The sequence below is a fragment of the Oncorhynchus nerka genome, linkage group LG24, assembly GCF_034236695.1.
Source record: "Oncorhynchus nerka isolate Pitt River linkage group LG24, Oner_Uvic_2.0, whole genome shotgun sequence".
Lineage (NCBI taxonomy): Eukaryota > Metazoa > Chordata > Actinopteri > Salmoniformes > Salmonidae > Oncorhynchus > Oncorhynchus nerka.
The window spans coordinates 88,116,888-88,140,931 of NC_088419.1; the positions used below are offsets into that span (position 1 = coordinate 88,116,888).

At 46.7% G+C, this 24,044-nt stretch overlaps 1 protein-coding gene across 1 annotated transcript in view; it reads right to left on the bottom strand.

Annotated features, from left to right (window-relative positions):
* Positions 1-70: 70 nt before the first annotated feature.
* LOC115119846 (abnormal spindle-like microcephaly-associated protein homolog) overlaps positions 71-24,044 on the bottom strand; it is a 30,210-nt gene continuing 6,236 nt past the window's right edge. The window contains 25 exon segments of the mRNA XM_029648732.2: positions 71-746; positions 996-1,168; positions 1,855-2,031; positions 2,237-2,391; positions 12,214-12,406; positions 12,584-12,775; positions 12,947-13,096; positions 13,303-13,512; positions 13,620-13,779; positions 13,957-14,057; positions 14,160-14,309; positions 14,444-18,266; positions 18,268-19,010; positions 19,251-19,445; positions 19,597-19,725; positions 19,923-20,071; positions 20,178-20,382; positions 20,736-20,948; positions 21,077-21,162; positions 22,306-22,451; positions 22,573-22,748; positions 22,900-23,030; positions 23,200-23,341; positions 23,438-23,505; positions 23,678-23,917. Of these exon segments, the coding sequence (XP_029504592.2) occupies positions 644-746; positions 996-1,168; positions 1,855-2,031; positions 2,237-2,391; positions 12,214-12,406; positions 12,584-12,775; positions 12,947-13,096; positions 13,303-13,512; positions 13,620-13,779; positions 13,957-14,057; positions 14,160-14,309; positions 14,444-18,266; positions 18,268-19,010; positions 19,251-19,445; positions 19,597-19,725; positions 19,923-20,071; positions 20,178-20,382; positions 20,736-20,948; positions 21,077-21,162; positions 22,306-22,451; positions 22,573-22,748; positions 22,900-23,030; positions 23,200-23,341; positions 23,438-23,505; positions 23,678-23,917 (8,210 nt within the window). The 3' untranslated portion in view covers positions 71-643.

Sequence of the window (24,044 nt, forward strand, 5' to 3'; positions counted from 1 at the left end):
TGATCAGAAACAACAACGGTAGGGGGAAATAGCATCTAATGGCAGGAAGCGGTCACAGCACAAGAGGCACTTTCAGGTGAAATCAGATGTTTTATTTACAGCAGTAGGCAGTCAAAGTAAATATTTACAGAATGGATTCAAGAATCGCTCCGGTATATTTTCTGTTTGGCATGTGCAAATTAGATCTAAATCACATCTTTCAATGACCAGATACTTCACACACCTATCTAGACAGTTCAAACGCCACGTTACTCACCCGTTGTCAGGAGACTTCTAGTGTCTTTCTCCCACAGAGGTTTTTAGATCATTAACATGGGATAGTTTTTTAATTCACCCTTATTCAATCCATTAACCTACAGGTTAAATGCTTCCACGTGTGGCCACCAACCATCAGTGTATACACCTTGCATCATGTCTTCTTGTTGAATCAAACAAAGTTATCAAAGACAACTCATGGAGCTTTTTCTAGATAGAATCAAAACATTAACAAGCTTAAAAAATATATAAAAAAAGACATCAACGTAGAGTACATTTTTAAAAAAACTTTTAAAAAATACAATTATCATATGCGTATCATTTAATAAACAATTATACAAAAAAATGTCTATGGAAAAAGCTAAAGAAAATATTTCATTAAGTGTATTTAAAGCACAATAGAGAAGACGTCAGCCACCATCTGTACAGCTCGGAGAGGGTCAACTATGTCTTGCAGTTTGTCCTTTCTGAGAACCCAGTCAGGGGAGAATCTGAGAAGAAAATAACTAATTAAAATCTGTGAAGGTTTACTGAAGAAATAGTATGAGTACATCATATTCATACTTGGTTCCAGTAGCATCAGCATTATTGCCAAAGATTGTGTCGGGCAACTTTTAAGTCCTAAGCAGTTACCTAGATACTTGATGAGTTTGATTTAGCTTGACAGACATGCAGGGTGGGCAGTTTACACTTTTGGGACTATCTCATTTGTTCCATGGTACTGGGACCAGCGTACTCACTTAGGCACTGGCTTGGATTTGCGGGGGGTTGCCGGGACGATGAAGCTTCCATTTATGGATGCCCCCATCTTCTGCTGGACCACGGTCCTCTCGGCATCCATCTTGTGTTTGCGTGCAGTGAGGCGGTAGATGCTGCGGAGCCGGTCAACTGCCTTGGAAAGCTTCCTCACTTCCTGAAGACCACAGAAACCAACCAGTCAGACATGTTGAGTTGTGAACAACATAAACCAGTCAGACAGAAGCAGTAGCATCCGCCGCAGGTTGTAGTAGCAGCAGAAAAATAACCCATTTGTCATAGAGTAAAAGTACAAATATACCTTAATAGAAAATCACTCAAGTGAAAGTCGCCCAATAAAATACTACTTGAGTAAAAACTATAAAAAGTAAATGTAATTGCAAAAAGATACTTGAGTATCAAAAGTATAAACTATTTCAAATTATTTCTATTAGGCAATCCAAACGGCACCACATTCTTTTTATTTTTTATTTAATCAAGGGCAGACTCCAACAATTTACAAATGGAGCATGTGTGTTTAGTGAGTCCACCAGATCAGAGACAGTAGGGACGACCAGGGATGTTCTTGATAAGTGTGTGAATTAGACCATTTCCCTGTCCTGTTAAGCATTCAAAATGTAACGAGTACTTTTGGGTGACAGGTAAAAAGTGCATTATTTTCTTTAGGAATGTAGATAAGTAAAAGTTGTCAAAAAAATAATAAATAGTAAAGTGCAGATAACCCCCCAAAAAACGACTTGAGTAGTACTTTAAAGTATTTTTACAACACTAGCAGCAGCGATAATAATAATAGTAATAATAAAAGCAATAGACGCAGCAGAAGCAATAGACGCAGCAGCATACCAGAGCCCTGTACTGGTCCTGGAGCAGGATGATCAGGAGGAAGCAGGCCTTGGTGAAGATGCTGCCTCCTTTGTGGGCCACCTTGTCTCCGGCCTTCTCCCTGTATATCTGGAGCAGGTCCAGCAGTGTGCCCACAGAGTTCTCCACCGCATAAACCGCCTCGATTGTCTTGTCATACTGTTGAAGAGCGAAAGGAACACGCAGCGTTAGTCTATTGACGCGGGCTGCAGCGAAGGCCGAGAATATTCACAATTAAACAAACATTTTGTTTCACAAAGTAAAAATAATACGGAAAGTTAGTTTTATCTGGGCAGAATCTACTCAAAGGTATCCATATAGGCCTGTGCACAACAAACAACAAGGGGTGTTAGGGAGGACCCACCTTGGAGAGGTTGAGGAGCACCTGGATGGCGTAGGTAATGACTTCCATAGAGGGGACACTCCGGTTGCAGCTGCGGATCAGCGTGAAGATGACCAGCGTGGCGCCACTCGTCACCAGACACTCACAGCACTCTGGGGACAGCCTAGTGGCGGTCTCTGCATACACAAACTTCCTGTTAGCAAACTTCCTCTGCATATACACACTTCCTGTTAGCCAACCAGTCTCCCTAACATGGTTAATGTCAATACCCTAATAGTACCATCCAGTGTACTAATCTACCAACAGCCGTTAAGCTCTGACATGCTGTCAACTAGCTCAATCCGGCTCTTTTGACAACTTCTATCACCGTAATAGCCTTGGTTTAATTTTTAATTTTATTTCACCTTTATTTAACCAGGTAGGCTAGTTGAGAACAGGTTCTCATTTGCAACTGCGACCTGGCCAAGATAAAGCATAGCAGTGTGAACAGACAACACAGAGTTACACATGGAGTAAACAATTAACAAGTCAATAACACAGTAGAGAAAAAAAGGGGAGTCTATATACAATGTGTGCAAAAGGCATGAGGAGGTAGGCGAATAATTACAATATTGCAGATTAACACTGGAGTGATAAATGATCAGATGATCATGTACAGGTAGAGATATTTGTGTGCAAAAGAGCAGAAAAGTAAATAAATAAAAACTGTGGGGATGAGGTAGGTGAAAATGGGTGGGCCATTTACCAATAGATTATGTACAGCTGCAGCGATCGGTTAGCTGCTCAGATAGCTGATGTTTGAAGTTGGTGAGGGAGATAAAAGTCTCCAACTTCAGCGATTTTTGCAATTCGTTCCAGTCACAGGCAGCAGAGTACTGGAACGAAAGGCGGCCGAATGAAGTGTTGGCTTTGGGGATGCTCAATGAGATACACCTGCTGGAGCGCGTGCTACGGATGGGTGTTGCCATCGTGACCAGTGAGCTGAGATAAGGCGGAGCTTTGCCTAGCATGGCCTTGTAGATGACCTGGAGCCAGTGGGTCTGGCGACGAATATGTAGCGAGGGCCAGCCGACTAGAGCATACAAGTCGCAGTGGTGGGTAGTATAAGGTGCTTTAGTGACAAAACGGATGGCACTGTGATAAACTGCATCCAGTTTGCTGAGAAGAGTGTTGGAAGCCATTTTGTAGATGACATCGCCGAAGTCGAGGATCGGTAGGATAGTCAGTTTTACTAGGGTAAGCTTGGCAGCGTGAGTGAAGGAGGCTTTGTTGCGGAATAGAAAGCCGACTCTTGATTTGATTTTCGATTGGAGATGTTTGATATGGGTCTGGAAGGAGAGTTTGCAGTCTAGCCAGACACCTAGGTACTTATAGGTGTCCACATATTCAAGGTCGGAACCATCCAGTGTGGTGATGCTAGTCGGGCAAGCGGGTGCAGGCAGCGATCGGTTGAAAAGCATGGATTTGGTTTTACTAGCGTTTAAGAGCAGTTGGAGGCCACGGAAGGAGTGTTGTATGGCATTGAAGCTCGATTGGAGGTTAGATAGCACAGTGTCCAATGACGGGCCGAAAGTGTATAGAATGGTGTCGTCTGCGTAGAGATGGATCAGGGAATCGCCCGCAGCAAGAGCAACATCATTGATATACACAGAGAAAAGAGTCGGCCCGAGAATTGAACCCTGTGGCACCCCCATAGAGACTGCCAGAGGACCGGACAGCATGCCCTCCGATTTGACACACTGAACTCTGTCTGCAAAGTAATTGGTGAACCAGGCAAGGCAGTCATCCGAAAAACCGAGGCTACTGAGTCTGCCGATAAGAATATGGTGATTGACAGAGTCGAAAGCCTTGGCAAGGTCGATGAAGACGGCTGCACAGTACTGTCTTTTATCGATGGCGGTTATGATGTCGTTTAGTACCTTGAGTGTGGCTGAGGTGCACCCGTGACCGGCTCGGAAACCAGATTGCATAGCGGAGAAGGTACGGTGGGATTCGAGATGGTCAGTGACCTGTTTGTTGACTTGGCTTTCGAAGACCTTAGATAGGCAGGGCAGAATGGATATAGGTCTGTAACAGTTTGGGTCCAGGTGTCTCCCCCTTTGAAGAGGGGGATGACTGCGGCAGCTTTCCAATCCTTGGGGATCTCAGACGATATGAAAGAGAGGTTGAACAGGCTGGTAATAGGGGTTGCGACAATGGCGGCGGATAGTTTCAGGAATAGAGGGTCCAGATTGTCAAGCCCAGCTGATTTATACGGGTCCAGGTTTTGCAGCTCTTTCAGAACATCTGCTATCTGGATTTGGGTAAAGGAGAACCTGGAGAGGCTTGGGCGAGGAGCTGCGGGGGGCCGGAGCTGTTGGCCGAGGTAGGAGTAGCCAGGCGGAAGGCATGGCCAGCCGTTGAGAAATACTTGTTGAAGTTTTCGATAATCATGGATTTGTCGGTGGTGACCGTGTTCCCTAGCCTCAGTGCAGTGGGCAGCTGGGAGGAGGTGCTCTTGTTCTCCATGGACTTCACAGTGTCCCAGAACTTTTTGGAGTTGGAGCTACAGGATGCAAACTTCTGCCTGAAGAAGCTGGCCTTAGCTTTCCTGACTGACTGCGTGTATTGGTTCCTGACTTCCCTGAACAGTTGCATATCGCGGGGACTGTTCGATGCTATTGCAGTCCGCCACAGGATGTTTTTGTGCTGGTCGAGGGCATTCAGGTCTGGAGTGAACCAAGGGCTGTATCTGTTCTTAGTTCTGCATTTTTTGAACGGAGCATGCTTATCTAATATGGTGAGGAAGTTACTCTTAAAGAATGACCAGGCATCCTCAACTGACGGGATGAGGTCAATGTCCTTCCAGGATACCCGGGCCAGGTCGATTAGAAAGGCCTGCTCACAGAAGTGTTTTAGGGAGCGTTTGACAGTGATGAGGGGTGGTCGTTTGACTGCGGCACCGTAGCGGATACAGGCAATGAGGCAGTGGTCGCTGAGATCCTGGTTGAAGACAGCGGAGGTGTATTTGGAGGGCCAGTTGGTCAGGATGACGTCTATGAGGGTGCCCTTGCTTACAGAGTTAGGGTTGTACCTGGTGGGTTCCTTGATGATTTGTGTGAGATTGAGGGCATCTAGCTTAGATTGTAGGACTGCTGGGGTGTTGAGCTTATCCCAGTTTAGGTCACCTAACAGAACAAACTCTGAAGGTAGATGGGGGGCAATCAATTCACAAATGGTGTCCAGGGCACAGCTGGGAGCTGAGGGGGTCGGTAGCAGGCGGCAACAGTGAGACTTATTTCTGGAGAGAGTAATTTTCAGAATTAGTAGTTCGAACTGTTTGGGTATGGACCTGGAAAGTATGACATTACTTTGCAGGCTAACTCCTCCCCCTTTGGCAGTTCTATCTTGACGGAAGATGTTATAGTTGGGTATGGAAATCTCTGAATTTTTGGTGGCCTTCCTGAGCCAGGATTCAGACAAGGCAAGGACATCAGGGTTAGCAGAGTGTGCTAAAGCAGTGAGTAAAACAAACTTAGGGAGGAGGCTTCTGATGTTGACATGCATGAAACCAAGGCTTTTTCGATCACAGAAGTCAACAAATGAGGGTGCCTGGGGACAAGCAGGGCCTGGGTTTACCTCCACATCACCCGCGGAACAGAGAAGGAGTAGTATGAGGGTGCGGCTAAGGGCTATCAAAACTGGTCGCCTAGAGCGTTGGGGACAGAGAATAAGAGGAGCAGGTTTCTGGGCATGGTAGAATATATTCAGGGCATAATGCACAGACAGGGGTATGGTGGGGTGCGGGTACGGCGGAGGTAAGCCCAGGCACTGGGTGATGAGAGGTTTTATCTCTGGACATGCTGGTTGTAATGGGTGAGGTCACCGCATATGTGGGAGGTGGGACAAAGGAGGTATCAGGGGTATGAGGAGTGGGACTAGGGGCTCCATTGTGAACTAAAACAATGATAACTAACCTGAGCAACAGTATACAAGGCATATTGACATTTGAGAGAGACATACAGTAATCACAGGTGTTGAATTGGGAAAGCTAGCTAAAACAGTGGGTGAGACAACAGCTAATCAGCTAGCATAACAGCAGGTGAAATGGCATTGACTAGGCAACTCGGCCGACAGATAAAACAAACAAGCAGAATGGAGTACCGTGATTAATGGACAGTCCAGCGTGCATCAGCTATGTAGCCAAGTGATCAGAGTCCAGGGGCAGCGGTGGATGGGGCAGGGGGGCTGGGCTGGCGAGTGTTATCCTGGTTAAAAAAACTAACAATGACTAAATAGCTTGTAGCTGGCTAGCTTCTGGAGGTTCTTGAGTGTGTTCTAAAAATAAAGATAATAGCGATTCCGTATCACATTGGGTGAGGCAGGTTTCCGGAAGGTATAAACAATTATTATTATTTTTTAATCGGGAAGAGATAAAGTACATATGGACCACTGCGTTTTTGGGACGCGGCGATGCAGCCGGTTAGCAGGCCTGTGCTAACAAGCTAACAGATTAGCAGGCCGGGGTAAACAAGGTAGTAGTTAGCGGACCTGGGCTAAACAAGCTAGCAGTTAGCATGCCGAATTAGCAAGCAAGGAGATTTGGAGGACGTCGCGATGGGGTGAGTCTGTTTATTCCTCTTCATGTAGTGAATATCGATAGACCGGTCGTGGTCGTTCAAGCTACGTGGGTGGAAACGCTAGCCAGGAGTAATCAACCAGGGTTGCTGTTTAGCTCGATAGCTAGTTGTGAAGATCCAGCTGAAGAATGTTCCGTTTGTGGTAGGGAATCCGGGGGTAAAAAATTAAATAGGTCCGTTATGCTCTGGTTAGCGTCGCTCAAACTGGCGAGAGCTTTCCGAGCTAAAGGTTAGTTGATGACTGGTTAGCTGAAGACCGCTAGCATAGCTGGTAGTTAGCTGGCTAGCTTCAGTTGAGGGGGTCCGGTTCCGAAGTAAATATAAATACTTTAGGAAAAGTAGCTACATTGGCGGGTTGCAGAAGAGTATTTGGAAGCTTAGGTTTAGCAAAATGTTTTTAAAGATATGCGAAGAAAAAATATCTAAAACGAAAAAGAGACGATATTTACAGAGAGAAGATACGACAGGACGACTTACTGCTACGCCATCTTGGGGGATGCATGCATGTTAACATTAGAAGCCTCCTCCCTAATTTGTTCTATTCACTGCTGTGACTGAATCCTGGCTTAGGAAGACCAAAAATTCTGAAATTTTAATCCCAAACTACAACATTTTCAGACAAAATAGAACTGCCAAAGGGGGCGGTGTTGCAATCTACTGCAAAGATAGATCAGAACTCTGCAGGCTATCCAGGTCTGTAGCCAAACAATTTGAACTTCTACTTTTAAAAAGCCACCTCTAAAAACAAGTCTCTCACCGTTGCCGCCTGCTATAGACCACCCTCTGCCCCCAGCTGTGCTCTGGACACCATATGTGAACTGATTGCCCCCCATCTATCTTCAGAGCTCGTGCTGCTAGGCAACCTAAACTGGAACATGCTTAACACCCCAGCCATCCTACAATCTAAACTTGATGCCCTCAATCTCACACAAATTATCAATGAACCAACCAGGTACCTCCCCAAAGCCTTAAACACGGGCACCCTCATAGATATCATCCTAACCAACTTCCCCTCTAAATACACCTCTGCTGTTTTCAACCAAGATCTCAGTGATCACTGCCTCATTGTCTGCATCCGTAATGAGTCAGCGGTCAAACTACCTCCACTCATCACTGTCAAACGCTCCCTGAAAGAATGGAGCGAGCAGGCCTTTCTAATCGACCTGGCCGGGGTATCCTGGAAGGATATTGATCTCATCCAGTCAGTAGAGGATGCCTGGATATCTTAAATAAACATGCCCCATTCAAGAAATTTAGAACCAGGAACAGATATAGCCCTTGGTTCTCCGCAGACCTGACTGCCCTTAACCAACACAAAAACATCCTATGGCGTTCTGCATTAGCATCGAACAGCCCCCGTGATATGCAGCTCTTCAGGGAAGCTAGAAACCATTATACACAGGCAGTTAGAAAAGCCAAGGCTAGCTTTTTCAAGCAGAAATTTGCTTCCTGCAACACTAACTCAAAAAAAGTTCTGGGACACTGTAAAGTCCATGGAGAATAAGAACACCTCCTCCCAGCTGCCCACTGCACTGAAGATAGGAAACACTGTCACCACTGATAAATCCACCATAATTGAGAATTTCAATAAGCATTTTTCTACGGCTGGCCATGCTTTCCACCTGGCTACTCCTACCCCGTTCAACAGCACTGCACTCCACACAGCAACTCGCCCAAGCCTTCCCCATTTCTCCTTCTCCCAAATCCGTTCAGCTGATGTTCTGAAAGAGCTGCAAAATCTGGACCCCTACAAATCAGCCGGGCTAGACAATCTGGACCCTTTCTTTCTAAAATTATCTGCCGAAATTGTTGCCACCCCTATTACTAGCCTGTTCAACCTCTCGTGTCTTCTGAGATTCCCAAAGATTGGAAAGCAGCTGCGGTCATCCCCCTCTTCAAAGGGGGGGACACTCTTGACCCAAACTGCTACAGACCTATATCTATCCTACCATGCCTTTCTAAAGTCTTCGAAAGCCAAGTCAACAAACAGATTACCGACCATTTCGAATCTCACCATACCTTCTCTGCTATGCAATCTGGTTTCAGAGCTGGTCATGGGTGCACCTCAGCCACGCTCAAGGTCCTAAACGATATCTTAACCGCCATCGATAAGAGACAGTACTGTGCAGCCGTAGTCATTGATCTGGCCAAGGCTTTCGACTCTGTCAACCACCACATCCTCATCGGCAGACTCGACAGCCTTGGTTTCTCAAATGATTGCCTCGCCTGGTTCACCAACTACTTCTCTGATAGAGTTCAGTGTGTCAAATCGGAGGGTCTGCTGTCCGGACCTCTGGCAGTCTCTATGGGGTGCCACAGGGTTCAATTCTTGGACCGACTCTCTTCTCTGTATACATCAATGAGGTCGCTCTTGCTGCTGGTGAGTCTCTGATCCACCTCTACGCAGACGACACCATTCTGTATACTTCTGGCCCTTCTTTGGACACTTAACAACCCTCCAGGCAAGCTTCAATGCCATACAACTCTCCTTCCGTGGCCTCCAACTGCTCTTAAATACAAGTAAAACTAAATGCATGCTCTTCAACCGATCGCTACCTGCACCTGCCCGCCTGTCCAACATCACTACTCTGGACGGCTCTGACTTAGAATACGTGGACAACTACAAATACTTAGGCGTCTGGTTAGACTGTAAACTCTCCTTCCAGACCCATATCAAACATGTCCAATCCAAAGTTAAATCTAGAATTGGCTTCCTATTTCTCAACAAAGCATCCTTCACTCATGTTCCCAAACTTACCCTTGAAAAACTGACCATCCTACCAATCCTCGACTTTGGCGATGTCATTTACAAAATAGCCTCCAATACCCTACTCAACAAATTGGCTGTCTATCACAGTGCAATCCGTTTTGTCACCAAAGCCCCATATACTACCCACCATTGCGACCTGTACGCTCTCGTTGGCTGGCCCTCGCTTCATACTCGTCGCCAAACCCACTGGCTCCATGTCATCTACAAGACCCTGCTAGGTAAAGTCCCCCCTTATCTCAGCTCGCTGGTCACCATAGCATCTCCCACCTGTAGCACGCGCTCCAGCAGGTATATCTCTCTGGTCACCCCCAAAACCAATTATTTCTTTGGCCGCCTCTCCTTCCAGTTCTCTGCTGCCAATGACTGGAACGAACTACAAAAATCTCTGAAACTGGAAACACTTCTCCCTCACTAACTTTAAGCACCAACTGTCAGAGCAGCTCACAGATTACTGCACCTGTACATAGCTCACCTATAATTTAGTCCAAACAACTACCTCTTTCCCTACTGTATTTAATTTATTTTGCTCCTTTGCACCCCATTATTTATATTTCCACTTTGCACATTCTTCCATTGCAAATCTACCATTCCAGTGTTTTACTTGCTATATTGTATTTACTTCGAAAGCCAAGTCAACAAACAGGTCACTGACCATCTCGAATCCCACCGTACCTTCTCCGCTGTGCAATCTGGTTTCCGAGCCGGTCACGGGTGCACCTCAGCCACGCTCAAGGTACTAAACGATATCATAACCGCCATCGATAAAAGACAGTACTGTGCAGCCGTCTTCATCGACCTCGCCAAGGCTTTCGACTCTGTCAATCACCATATTCTGATCGGCAGACTCAATAGCCTCGGTTTCTCGGATGACTGCCTTGCCTGGTTCACCAATTACTTTGCAGACAGAGTTCAGTGTGTCAAATCGGAGGGCATGCTGTCCGGTCCTCTGGCAGTCTCTATGGGGGTGCCACAGGGTTCAATTCTCGGGCCGACTCTTTTCTCTGTATATATCAATGATGTTGCTCTTGCTGCGGGCGATTCCCTGATCCACCTCTACGCAGACGACACCATTCTATATACTTTCGGCCCGTCATTGGACACTGTGCTATCTAACCTCCAAACGAGCTTCAATGCCATACAGCACTCCTTCCGTGGCCTCCAACTGCTCTTAAACGCGAGTAAAACCAAATGCATGCTTTTCAACCGATCGCTGCCTGCACCCGCATGCCCGACTAGCATCACCACCCTGGATGGTTCCGACCTTGAATATGTGGACATCTATAAGTACCTAGGTGTCTGGCTAGACTGCAAACTCTCCTTCCAGACTCACATCAAACATCTCCAATCGAAAATCAAATCAGAGTCGGCTTTCTATTCCGCAACAAAGCCTCCTTCACTCACGCCGCCAAGCTTACCCTAGTAAAACTGACTATCCTACCGATCCTCGATTTCGGCGATGTCATCTACAAAATGGCTTCCAACACTCTACTCAGCAAACTGGATGCAGTCTATCATAGTGCCATCCGTTTGTCACCAAAGCACCTTATACCACCCACCACTGCGACTTGTATGCTCTAGTCGGCTGGCCCTCGCTACATATTCGTCGCCAGACCCACTGGCTCCAGGTCATCTACAAGTCCATGCTAGGTAAAGCTCCGCCTTATCTCAGTTCACTGGTCACGATGGCAACACCCATCCGTAGCACACGCTCCAGCAGGTGTATCTCACTGATCATCCCTAAAGCCAACACCTCATTTGGCCGCCTTTCGTTCCAGTACTCTGCTGCCTGTGACTGGAACGAACTGCAAAAATCGCTGAAGTTGGAGACTTATCTCCCTCACCAACTTCAAACATCAGCTATCCGAGCAGCTAACCGATCGCTGCAGCTGTACATAGTCTATTGGTAAATAGCCCACCCATTTTCACCTACCTCATCCCCATACTGTTTTTATACTGTTTTTTAAATTTATTTATTTACTTTTCTGCTCTTTTGCACATCAATATCTCTACCTGTACATGACCATCTGATCAATTATCACCCCAGTGTTAATCTGCAAAATTGTATTATTTGCCTACCTTCTCATGCCTTTTGCACACATTGTATATAGACTGCCCATTTTTTTTCTACTGTGTTATTGACTTGTTAATTGTTTACTCCATGTGTAACTCTGTGTTGTCTGTTCACACTGTTATGCTTTATCTTGGCCAGGTCGCAGTTGCAAATGAGAACTTGTTCTAAACTAGCCTACCTGGTTAAATAAAGGTGAAATAAATAAATAAATAAAAAAACTTTGCCACCATGGCCTTTTTTTGCCTTTACCTCCCTTATCTCACCTCACATGCTCACATCGTATATAGACTTGTTTATACTGTATTATTGACCATGTTTGTTTTACTCCATGTGTAACTCTGTTGTTGTATGTGTCGAACTGCTTTGCTTTAACTTGGCCAGGTCGCAATTGTAAATGAGAACTTGTTCTCAACTTGCCTACCTGGTTAAATAAAGGTGACAAAACAAATAAAAATATCAGTAAAGATTACACATTTCCATGTAATGGTTATTTCAGGACTATTATTGCTTCAGTATAGTGGGATGAGTGCGGTCTCACCCAGATTTTTCAGAGCCTCCAAGATATAGGAGAAGTGCTTGTATTTGAGGAGGTATTCGATGGCCCAGGACGTCTTGTTGCACAGCCGGTCCTCCTCTCGTACCTCCTCAGACACCTTCCGCAGACGATGCCTCATGGACACCACTTTACGATTGTCATGGAGCTTTCTGGACTGGTGGCCTCGCCACAACGCCTAAACAGAGAGAGGGGTAAGACCCAGGGGTGGTGAAGAGAGAGTAGAGGGAGAGAAGCAAGGAGAGATTGAAAGAAAAGCATTCATTTTTCCCCCCTAATGACAACAAAACAAGGATGCTGTACTGACTTGTAACTTAATTCCCTATTGAACAGAGACTCTGGCTCAGTACAGCACCTGTGCCTTGATGATGCCCTGCTGAACCCTCTGTTCCCGCCTACGGAGGAGGAAGGTCCTGGCGGCGTGCTGGATGGTGGAGGCGGCGCGACGGCGGCGAGCTAACCAACTCCTGGCTGCCCTCTGGGCCACGACCACCCTCCTCATGTCCTCCAGGTATCGCCGCCTCTGGATCCGTGCTCTCAGCCACCTCTGGCAGGAACAAAATGGCAGAGAGACATGTTTACTGTCCTTAAACAGAACTGCTCATTCATAATGATCACCCTCCAGCAGGAAAACTGATCTTTACTCTCAACTCATATTGGTGATGACACACAGTTTGGGGGGGGATTCCAATAGTTAAAAAGGGATATGACGTTGTACCTGTATAAAAATGACAGAGGTGATCTGTCTCTTGGCAGACCGCAGAGCCCAGTGTGACTTCAGAGCTCTCTGGATCCGCACAGCACAGAGGTGGTGGTACAGAGCCGCGCAGAAACGCACCCTCCTCTCCGCAGAGGCCGCTTCTCTCAACTACAAGACAGAGGACAAAACAAACGATGGTGTTTCGATCTCGTGTTTTCTGAGACCACTATAGAAGAGAAGTGACAGTTGGCTTTCTTGTAATAATCTCAGCATTTAGCACTGATTCAGGGTCAGTTGATTTCACCCATCCTAAAAGTAACACTAACGATTTATTGTAGGCTTAACTATTCAGGTTACAAAGTAAGTTCTATTACCTGTCTCCTGGCAATCCAGCCTCTGCAGTGAGCCTGGACAGTGATGGTAGCCTGTTTCAAACGTGTGTATTTGACCCTCTCTGCTTTAGCCTGCTGCATAGCTCGGACTCTCCTCTGTAGGACCAGGGCAGCCTCTCTCTGTCTCTGGAACGCCCGTTTCTGGACCCAACCCCGGAAGGACGACTGGACCAGCACCGCAGCCTGCTGCTCCTGGAGGGGGAGGGGAGATTGAGTCATCCAGACTGAACCTCTATCATCAGAGTTGGCCATCAAAAGAAAGATGAACCTGGTTGGATCCAGGGGTGTAATAGTCTTACCTTATGCAGGCGATTCCTGGTCGCATGGCCTCTCCATGACGCTTCGATTGTAACAGCGGCAGATTTCATGACCAGGAAGTTGCGACGCTCTTCCCTGGATTTCAAGGTCTCCCTCCATCTGCACTGAATGACCCTTAACCTACACTGGATCACTAGGAACCTGGAGGAAAACAAAACCAAGCACTTCATTTGACCGAGGCCCACTTTTTCAAGGTTAAGTAAGGCACATCCAAAACAAGTCGACAGGACCCTAGTCATCAAAGCAATCTATGAAACTTCAAGAGGACAAACCATTTCTGATGCTCAAGCAACTAAAAAAGATAAGTTGTATTATTACCTGTTGCGTAGATGCCTGGTCTGCATACATCGGTGGACTGTGGCGACAGCCGCCTGACGTTTCTTGGCACTCTGTCTGGCAAGATCACCACGGAACACTGCCTGCAATCCAAACAAGATAACATTCCACCATGATCAATACAATAACATTGATTCATCTCAGTACGGAATATTATTAGCAGTAGTAGTCGATTGATTACTAACTTGAATAAGAACAGCAGACTTCTTCATTTCCAGGTATTTTGCCCTCTCTCTTCGGCAGAGGAGATGGGCCCTGAAACGTTCCTGTATTATAGCAGCAGATGCCCTTTGATGCTGAAACCGGCGCCTCTCCACCATTCCACGGTAAAATGCCTGAATGGAAAAAGGAACAGTCATTTTTTTCAACTGCATTTACGGTCTAATTTTGGCATTTTGTTAAGGTATTGGCAATAAATTCAAAGAATGTTTACATCAGACCACAGAGGAAATATTACTTTGGTACAGACCTGAATTGTGACTGCACTTCTCTTGAGATTCTGGTACCTCTTGAGTTGGATGTGTCCACGCACTCTGGCCTGCAGCATTTTGACACTGGTCAGGGTCTTTACGTACAGGGATCGCTGCTCTCTCTGGGCCTGCCGGCCTCTGTAGTGCTTTTGGAGAGTAGCGGCCGCTGTCCGACGCATCAGGAATCTCCTCCTCGCCACCCAAGCCCTGCAGTGAGACTGCAGCTTTACCGTGCTGGATCGCAGGGTCAGATAACTTCTCCGTTGGATGGACATGCGTATCACGGACTGGATCTTGACAGCCGCACGTTTGCGTCTGGCCAGCCTTCTTGCCAGGGTTCCACGGATGGCTGACTGAAGCTTCACAGCAGCTTCTCTGATGGCCAAGTAGTCGTCCCTTTGTCGTCTGAGGACGTTGCATGATCTGAACCATCTTTGGATCGTGACTGCAGAGGCTTGTGTTTCGTTGTACCTTGTCCTGGCCTGGTGTCTTCTGAAGGCAGACTGGATCAACAGAACAGCAGCTTTTTCCTTCAAGAAGCGTTGTCGTCTGATGCTCATTCTCAGAAATGACTGAATCTTCCTGGCTGCCATCATCCGTTTAGCCAGCTCCATTGCCTGTTTTCCCCTATACAAGGCCTGAAGGTTTATCACAGCATTTCTCATCTGATGGTAGTTCTCCAACTGAGAGTTCCTCAGTCTCTGAGCTCTGAATCTTTGCTGAAGAACACTGGCTGCCCAATGCTGCCTCCTATAAGCAGAGTGCTCCTTGTGCATCCTGAAGTTGGCCTGGATCACAGTAGCAGCTCTGCACATCTTAGCAACGTCTTGTCGAACGCGATACCCTCTGAAAGCTGCCTGAAGGACTATGGCCGAATCCTTCAGTGTCAAGAACTGGTCTCGGTCTTGTTTCCTTTGAATGTGAGATCTGTAGTACCTCTGAATGATGACAGCAGACAATCTCATGGCCTGGAACTTGACCTGCTCCTTGTGCATCCTGAAGTTGGCCTGAATCACAGTAGCAGCTCTCTTCATCTTAGCAACGTCATGGCGCACGCAACGCCCTCTGAAAGCTGCCTGAAGGACTATGGCCGAATCCTTCAGTGTCAAGAACTGGTCTCGGTCTCGTTTCATTTGAATGTAACATCTGAAGTATCTCTGGATGATGATGGCAGCAAACCTCATGGCCTGGAACTTGACTTCCTCTCTGTGCTTTCTGAAGCCAGCCTGGATCGTGGTGGCAGCTTGATGTTGAAGCCAGATCTCCTTTCTGGCTCTCTGGCCTCTGTATGCTGCTTGGAGCAGGATTGCGGCACTGCGCATTCGTTGGTAGTGATGCATCTCCTGTTTCACTGCAACAGCGGCACGATATTTTTGTTGAATGGCAAGGACAGAGGATCTCAAGGAGAGGTACTGTCGGCGTTCGCAGTGCGCCCTGTAACTTCTCTGGAGAACACTGGCAGCCTTGTGCATCTCTCCAGTGCTCAGTCTTGATCGCATGCCCCGGAAGGCAGCCTGTAACACGACAACAGCCCTCCTCTTTATGCAGTGTGCTTTCCTGTCTTCAATCATCTTCTTGTTGGCTCTGTAACGAGCCTGCACTGTGTTCACAGCCCACTGAAGCCTCTTATAGTGCGCCCTCTGCAGGTGTTTCCGGACGTGAGATTGAATGAGTATGGAAGCTCTGCATTCAGTCTGCAACTGTTTCCGTGCCGTCATTTCTCTGAAAGCTGCCTGAAGGACAATGGCAGACTCTCTGATCTTTATGAATCTGTCTCGGTCTAGTTTCATTTGAATGTGAGATCTGTAGTACATCTGAATGATGACAGCAGACAATCTCATGGCCTGGAACTTGACCTGCTCCTTGTGCATCCTGAAGTTGGCCTGAATCACAGAAGCAGCTCTGTGCATTTTAGCAGCACCTTGTCGAATGTGATATGCTCTGAAAGCTGCCTGAAGGACAATGGCAGACTCTCTGATCTTTATGAATCTGTCTCGGTCTCGTTTCATTTGAATGTGAGATCTGTAGTACCTCTGAACGATGACAGCAGACAATCTCATGGCCTGGAACGTGACCTGCTCCTTGTGCATCCTGAAGTTGGCCTGAATCACAGTAGCAGCTCTCTTCATCTTAGCAACGTCATGGCGCACGCAACGCCCTCTGAAAGCTGCCTGAAGGACTATGGCCGAATCCTTCAGTGTCAAGAACTGGTCTCGGTCTCGTTTCATTTGAATGTAACATCTGAAGTATCTCTGGATGATGATGGCAGCAAACCTCATGGCCTGGAACTTGACTTCCTCTCTGTGCTTTCTGAAGCCAGCCTGGATCGTGGTGGCAGCTTGATGTTGAAGCCTGATCTCCTTTCTGGCTCTCTGGCCTCTGTATGCTGCTTGGAGCAGGATTGCGGCACTGCGCATTCGTTGGTAGTGATGCATCTCCTGTTTCACTGCAACAGCGGCACGATATTTTTGTTGAATGGCAAGGACAGAGGATCTCAAGGAGAGGTACTGTCGGCGTTCGCAGTGCGCCCTGTAACTTCTCTGGAGAACACTGGCAGCCTTGCGCATCTCTCTCATGCGCTGTCTGGATAGCATGCCTCGGAAGGCAGCCTGTAACACGACAACAGCCCTCTTTATGCACAGTGCTTTGCTGTCTTCAATCATCTTCTTGTTGGCTCTGTAACGAGCCTGCACTGTGTTCACAGCCCACTGAAGCCTCTTATAGTGCGCCCTCTGCAGGTGTTTCCGGACGTGAGATTGAATGAGTATGGCCGCTCTGCATTCAGTCTGCAACTGCTTCCGGACCTTCATCCCTCTGAAAGCTGCTTGCAGAGCAATGGCTGCCCTAAGCGTCAACAGATAGTCCCTCTGGTCTTTTCTTACCATGGCCACATCCCTGCATCTCTGTTGACATAGTAGAACAGCAGTTTTGACCGCAAGGAAGCGTTTCCTGTCCCTGAAAGTGAGGAACCTCCTCTGAATGATCATGGCTGAGTGGTGCATCCTAGCAACCTCCATTCTTACTCTGTGACCGCGATACACTGCCTGAATTACAACTGCAGCGGACTTCACTGAGGTGTACCACTGCATCTGTAGATCTCGGAGCCGACTGGCCCTGTAATGCTGCTGTACAATGATGGCCGCCACCTTTGTGGCAAGATAGGCCTGACGCACTTTGTGCATCCTTAACTGAGCTTGGATGACCGTAGCAGCTTGGTGTTTCGTCCTTAGGTCTCTTCGGACGCTGGATCCCCGGTAAGCAGACTGTAGCTTTACTGTAGCCAATTTTAGCTGGCTGTACTGCGCTCGCTGTGTTCTGCTTGCTACAAGAGCCCGGTACCGACACTGGAGGACTACAGCGGCACGTTGCAGTAACACATATCGTCTTCTACAGAGAATGACTCTCACTACTGACTGAAGGACAGTAGCGGCCTGGTGTTTTTGCCTCAGCTCTTGCCTAACTCTCATGCCACGGAACCAGGCTTGTACAGTAACAGCAGCCTTCTTGACCAGGAGATAATCAGTTCTAATGGTTTTCCCTGCCCTATAAGCTCTGTACTGGCTTTGGATGGTCCAAGCAGCCTCCTTTCTTGACCTGAACTGTGACTGCAATACATGTCTACGGTAGGAAGACTGAATGAGTGTGGCGCATTTTTGCAGTTTTTCAAGGCTCTTCCTCTCTGCCCTACCTCTCCAGATAGCTTGTATTCTCAATGCAGAATATTGGAGGGCCATATATTCTTTCCTTGATCTCTCCCCTATTAGCTTGGCTCTAAATCGCTGTTGGACAACAATCGCAGATTTTTTCAAGGACAAGAATTTGTCTGGCCACAAACTTCATGAACGTTGTCTGGATGACTGTGGCTGCCCGATTCTGTTGTTGCAGTAGTCTCCGAGCCATATGTCCACGATAAGCGGACTGTATGGTAACAGCAGCACATCTCATTTTCAGGAATTGTTGCCTCCCTGCATCTCTTTGTACAGAGGCCCTGAACCAACGCTGAATCACGACTGCGGATTGTCTCATCGTCGCCATCTGTTTTCTGACCGTCCTTGCCCTAAAAGCACTTTGGATGACAGTGGCAGAGTGATGCTGCAGTTTCAGTGTCTCAAAGTTGCGTCTCTGTGCATGACCTCTACACCAAGCCTGAATGAGGATGGCGCTCCGCTGGGTGCCCATGTACCGTTTTAGGCACCTGTGCATTCTGTAGCAAGACTGAATCTTCAGGGCAGCTGCGGTCCTTCGGGCCATTTTGTCACTGTGCCATTTCTTAAATGCAGTTTGTATCACTGTGGCAGCATGGTTCTCCCTCTGCAGTCTCCGAGTCTTGCGTCTCCGATAGTTTCTCTGGATTTTGATAGCTGCTGATCTCAGCGAGCAGTAACATTCACGCTCTTCCCTTGCCAGAGCAGAGGCCCTAACATGCTCCTGAATTACTGTTGCAGCCCACTGTGTCCTTCTGTAGGTAGTGACTGCCATCTTCATCCGCCAGAGAGCTTGAACTTTAACAACATGCAATCTCACGCGCTGGTAGTTTTTCAAGGTAATATACTTCTTCCATTGTGCCTGTATGACAAGTGAAATGTGCTTAGATAACTCAAAACCGGTTAGCAGTTATCAATACTGTTCAAGATCTTTCCACAGTGATGCAAACTGGCAGAGATGACTTTACATACTAGACCTCATGCATGTAGTATAGCTATAACTAATAATGGTGAGCAGGTTACTAAGTATGAGCATGATTGGTGGGTGGGTAGGTAGGGACAACAGCCCATATATGAAATTCTATAAAAATAAGAAACGTACTTGGATGGTGGTAGCAGCAGCAACCTGGCGAGCCCAGAGTAGAGCCTTTCTCCTCAGTGTCAGGGCGTTCCGCACCGAGTAGCCCCTCCATGCAGCCTGGATTCGGACGGCTGCAGCGGTCTGACAGACAGCTCTACGTCTCTGGAGGAACTGCCTGACCAGCACCTGGATCTTCCCCGCTGCTACAGTCCTTTCCTATACCAGATGAGAGGATAGGTGAGATGTGAGAAGTTTCCCCATGTACAAGAGATGTCATCGGCACCAAACAGAAAATCATAGAAAAACAGTAAGACTGCGTTAGGACTAGTATTTGTGACTTTGAGAGGTAATATCGACTAGACGTAACCTGGTAAAGCTTCAGATCCTTCTTCAGACGGTACTTTCTCCAAGCTCCCTGGATGATCCTGGCAGCACGCGTCTCATTCCGCAGGTCCAGGAGACGGGCACACAGGAAGGACAGGTAACATGTCACAACCTGGAACAGAGAAACACAGATCAAATTAATCTGGAAACACGTAAGAGATTCAGCATTCTTGTTCAAAATAAAAATAAAAGGCACTGACAATTACAAGAATGTATTGAAATGAATCAAAGTTGGAACAGTTCCCTAGTTTTCCCTGAGAAAAGAAATGCACACAGTCCAGCCTTGGAAGGTCATAAAGCCCCTCCCACCTTCTCATTTGGGATAGTGTTTGACATGTCAGCAGGGTTCATCATGGCAGGAACCCCTCCCAAGTCAGACACTGCAGTGTTGACCAGCCTGAAGTTATTCTTCTCATTCTCCAGAAGCTCTTTGAACTCCATCGATGGCAACACAAGGCCTATGAACAACAACAGAATAAAAATCATTTAACCGGTCAATTTTCTTAGTATGCAATGAAAACGTTTTAACTGCCTCATTAAATGGATGCATTTGGGAAGAAATACCATTTTGTGTGGTGGGGCAGGTGTCAAAGGAGATGTCCGAGTCGCTGGAGGAGCTGTTGAGTTCAACTCGTCCTCTCTGGGAGCACTCCACAGTTTGGGTGGTGTTGTGGCTGACGCAGTCTGCCGGTAGGTGGCTGGGGTGGTAGTGGTGGATCAGGTAGCAGAGGATACGACCGTCTGAGAACGACACCGTGAAGTTCTCTGCCTGGAAAGAGAGAAGAATTCAAAATGGATGACCATAAAATGCATATATGTGTAGTATTAAGTTGGTAAAAAAGTTACATTTTATAAAATCACATCCACTCTAGATAACAGACAGAACCATTACCCGATTTTTATTTATTTAACTAGGCAAGTCAATTAAGAACAAATTCTTATTTTCAATGACGGTCTAGGAACAGTTTTTTACCCTGTCAGCTCGGGGATTCGATCTAGCAACCTTTGAATTAATGGCCCAACATTCTAACCACTAGGCTACCTGCCGCCCCAACATTGAGTGCGCCTGCATTTTCTTAAAAAGAGAGGCATTTTTTTTAAACAGGTCAGCAACAAACTCACCTTCAAGTGGTAGAACTGACAGACAGCATTGACCCATTCCATGAGTAGAGTGATCTTTGAGCTACTGTGCTTGAATGGGGGTCTAGGCTTGGCAGTCTTCTGCAGCACACCTTTGTCGGCCCTCAGGGAGGCCAGCCTCTGTTTGGTGGTCCAGGTGTGTTTGAGGAAACTGATCTCTTCTCTCAGCTGGTCCTCGTCCAGAAGAACCTCCACCTGGACAGAAAGGGAGGGGGAGTTGATTCATGAAAACAGATATGAATGTGGGAGAAAGTGTTATTGTAATGGAAGAAGCCGAGGAGGGGGACGCTTATCCAAAGTCATTGTCAGGTTATGAAACGTACCTGGAAGGCAAAAATGATCTTCCACAGCAGGCTCAGTGTCTTCTCCCTGTGTCCATCCACAATATCTCTGGAGTCAATGACAGCATCTGGAAGACATAATGGAAATTAGTTCAAAGGCGACTGCACTTCCTGATTTTTTACATTTTTATTTTTACCCCTTTTTCGTGATATCCAAATTGGTAGTTATGGTCTTGTCCCATCGCTGCAACTCACGTACTGACTCTGGAGAGGCGAAGGTTGAGAGCCATGAGTCCTTCGAAACACGACCAAGCCAAGACGCACTGCTTCTTGACACACTGCTCGCTTAACCCGGAAGCCAGCCGCACCAATGTGTCGGAGGAAAGACTGCACAACTGCCGACCATGTCAGCGTGTATGCGCCTGGCACGCCACAGGAGTTACTAGACCACAATGGGATAAGGACATCTCGGCCGGCCAAACTGTCCCTTAACCCGGACGACGCTGGGCCAATTGTACGGCGCCTCATGGGTCTCCTGGTCACAGGCAACTGCGACACAGCCCGGGATCTGTAGTGATCCCTCAATCACTGCAATGGAATGCCTTAGACTGCTGCGGCACTAGGGAGGACTGCACTTCCTGATTTGGCCTAGTTTTAGATTTGGTTCATTAATTCCACGATGGAATTAAAACAAGTTTGTTCAGCGTGTGGTTTGATACGGGTGTCTCGTGTGTCCGCAGATGGGAAATGTTAAAACACAGTCAATAAATTACACAATGTCAATGAAACAATATTTTCACGGTGCACATCTTTTAGCCTTCAATATTTGTACATGAATTTCTACAATTTATAATTGGTTTGAAGTTAGTCATTGAAATTTGGAGCTAATGTCCCAGGTACATTATGTCATTTAGCGAGGGTCCGTAACTAGCCCCATAGGGGTATCTAATGTCAAACCAAATTGACCATCACGATCTAGTCACATGCAACCGTGCTCTGAATTGATGATAACTTGGGTGCTTTCGGCTGTGGGCAGAATAAAAATTAACCCAAGAAAAACTTACGGTATACTTCATCCCGTGACGTTCCATTCCCCCCCCTATCTTGTAAATCTGTTTTAGACGAGACTGACTTTAACCAAAATTATCCCATTCATTCTTAGGTCATATCGATGGGACACCTCACTGTCTAACTAGCAGAGTGTTATCATTCATTCATTACTTTTTGTCAAATCGAAAGAATAGTAGAGAGAAAAAAGAAAGTAAATTTACCATGCTCATCCTTGAGGTCAACCCCTCTGGCTCGGAGCACCTGCAGGGCTATGTCAACGTTGTGGACCTTCTGCAGACGACTGATTGCGGGCATCCTCAGCTTACGGGACAGGCTCCAGTCCTGGATGAACAGCTCCATCACACGCCTGACAGAAAAACATACGCTAATACAGTCACCAACCCGTAACTTGGAGCCAACACTTTGTGCAGGTTCTCTTTCCACCCCAACAATGACACAAAAAGGACGGGTGTGATAATATGTCTTACACTAGACGGATTCCACACTTAAGGTCAACGGACAGATTCTTGACAGCGAAGTTGAACTCGTCCAGAGGCGTCTGGATGTGGGAGACCAGTAGGCCCATGTAACCCAGGTGACGGGGGAGGATCCCCTCCCCACTTAGGAAGTCCCTGGAGAACGCCAGCAGCAGGTCCTTGGTAGTCTGGAGAATATAAAACAATCAAGAGATCAATGGGAAGTACTACAGGGGGAGGGCTGCAAAGGAATGAAAACAATTAAATAGAGTCAAACTCTGTTAATGTCTGTCAGACAGATTACATAACTAGTGGCCATGGGAGTTGGTGTCACCTGACCTTGAATTCTGCATCCATACAGAACAGACAGGGGTCATGTTCGATCATCCTGGACTCTTTGGCTTTATCCAGGAAACACACCAGGAGGAGAAGCTTCTTCAGAGTGAAACGAGACAGCGCCCCCTCGTGGCCTGCACAACAGAGAACAATAACAATCAATGACCAACTAATATGATACACTTCATAGAATCTTCCATTCAAAAAAAAAAAATATATATATATATATACAAAAAATTTAAATCACTGAAAATAGCAACAAAAAAGCTGAGCATAAAGGAAGACAGGAGAGCAATGAGTTACCATCTTTGTAGAGGTTGGGTACTTTGGCATGTCTGAACTCCGCAGCGATGTCAGGGTTCCACAGCAGACGTTTCAGAATGAACATGGCTAAGCCCATGACGTCACTGTTGCTCTCCAGTGAGATCATCTCCCCGTAAATAGTCTGAAAACAGGTTGCATTTCATGAGACTTCAACATGGACAATAGACATGTAGAAACAAAAACATGAAACAAATAAAACCATTATCTGACTGACTACCTCAAGTCCAATCCGTAACCAAAGAGGATTGTACGATAGAAGCCAGTTGAGAACCTTTTGGCGTTCCCCTAAAAAAAAAACAAGAACAAAAAAACTTTACATAGGTTTTTGGACCTGAACCTTTGAATATGCGTACTACTACTTAGAAATGACATAACTTATAATTGAACTCGAGTTTTAACACACATCCATATGAATCAGACTACGTTACATATGTCTAAGGCCATTGTGCATACATACCGATGTCCTTCCAAAGATGCCGATCCTTGCGTACCAGTAACCTTCTAGCCTCCACCTCCAACTCCAGCCTCTGGATGGCTTTGACCATGGGCTCGGAGGTGAAGAGCTGGCAGGCGGAGCGACGCAGCCGGTTGAGCCGCCGCCTGGCAGTGTAAGTACTAAACGACATCTCCTCTCTGGTGGGAGCCTTGTTGACGGCAAATTTGTCATTACCGCCCATCGCCAGGGATACGGCATTCACTACACATCAAAAGAGATGGTGAGATACGAAGCAATGAAATTCTATATCCAGTTGAAGTCGGAAGTTTACATACACTTAGGTTGGAGTCATTAAAGCTTGTTTTTCAACCACTCCACAAATATCTTG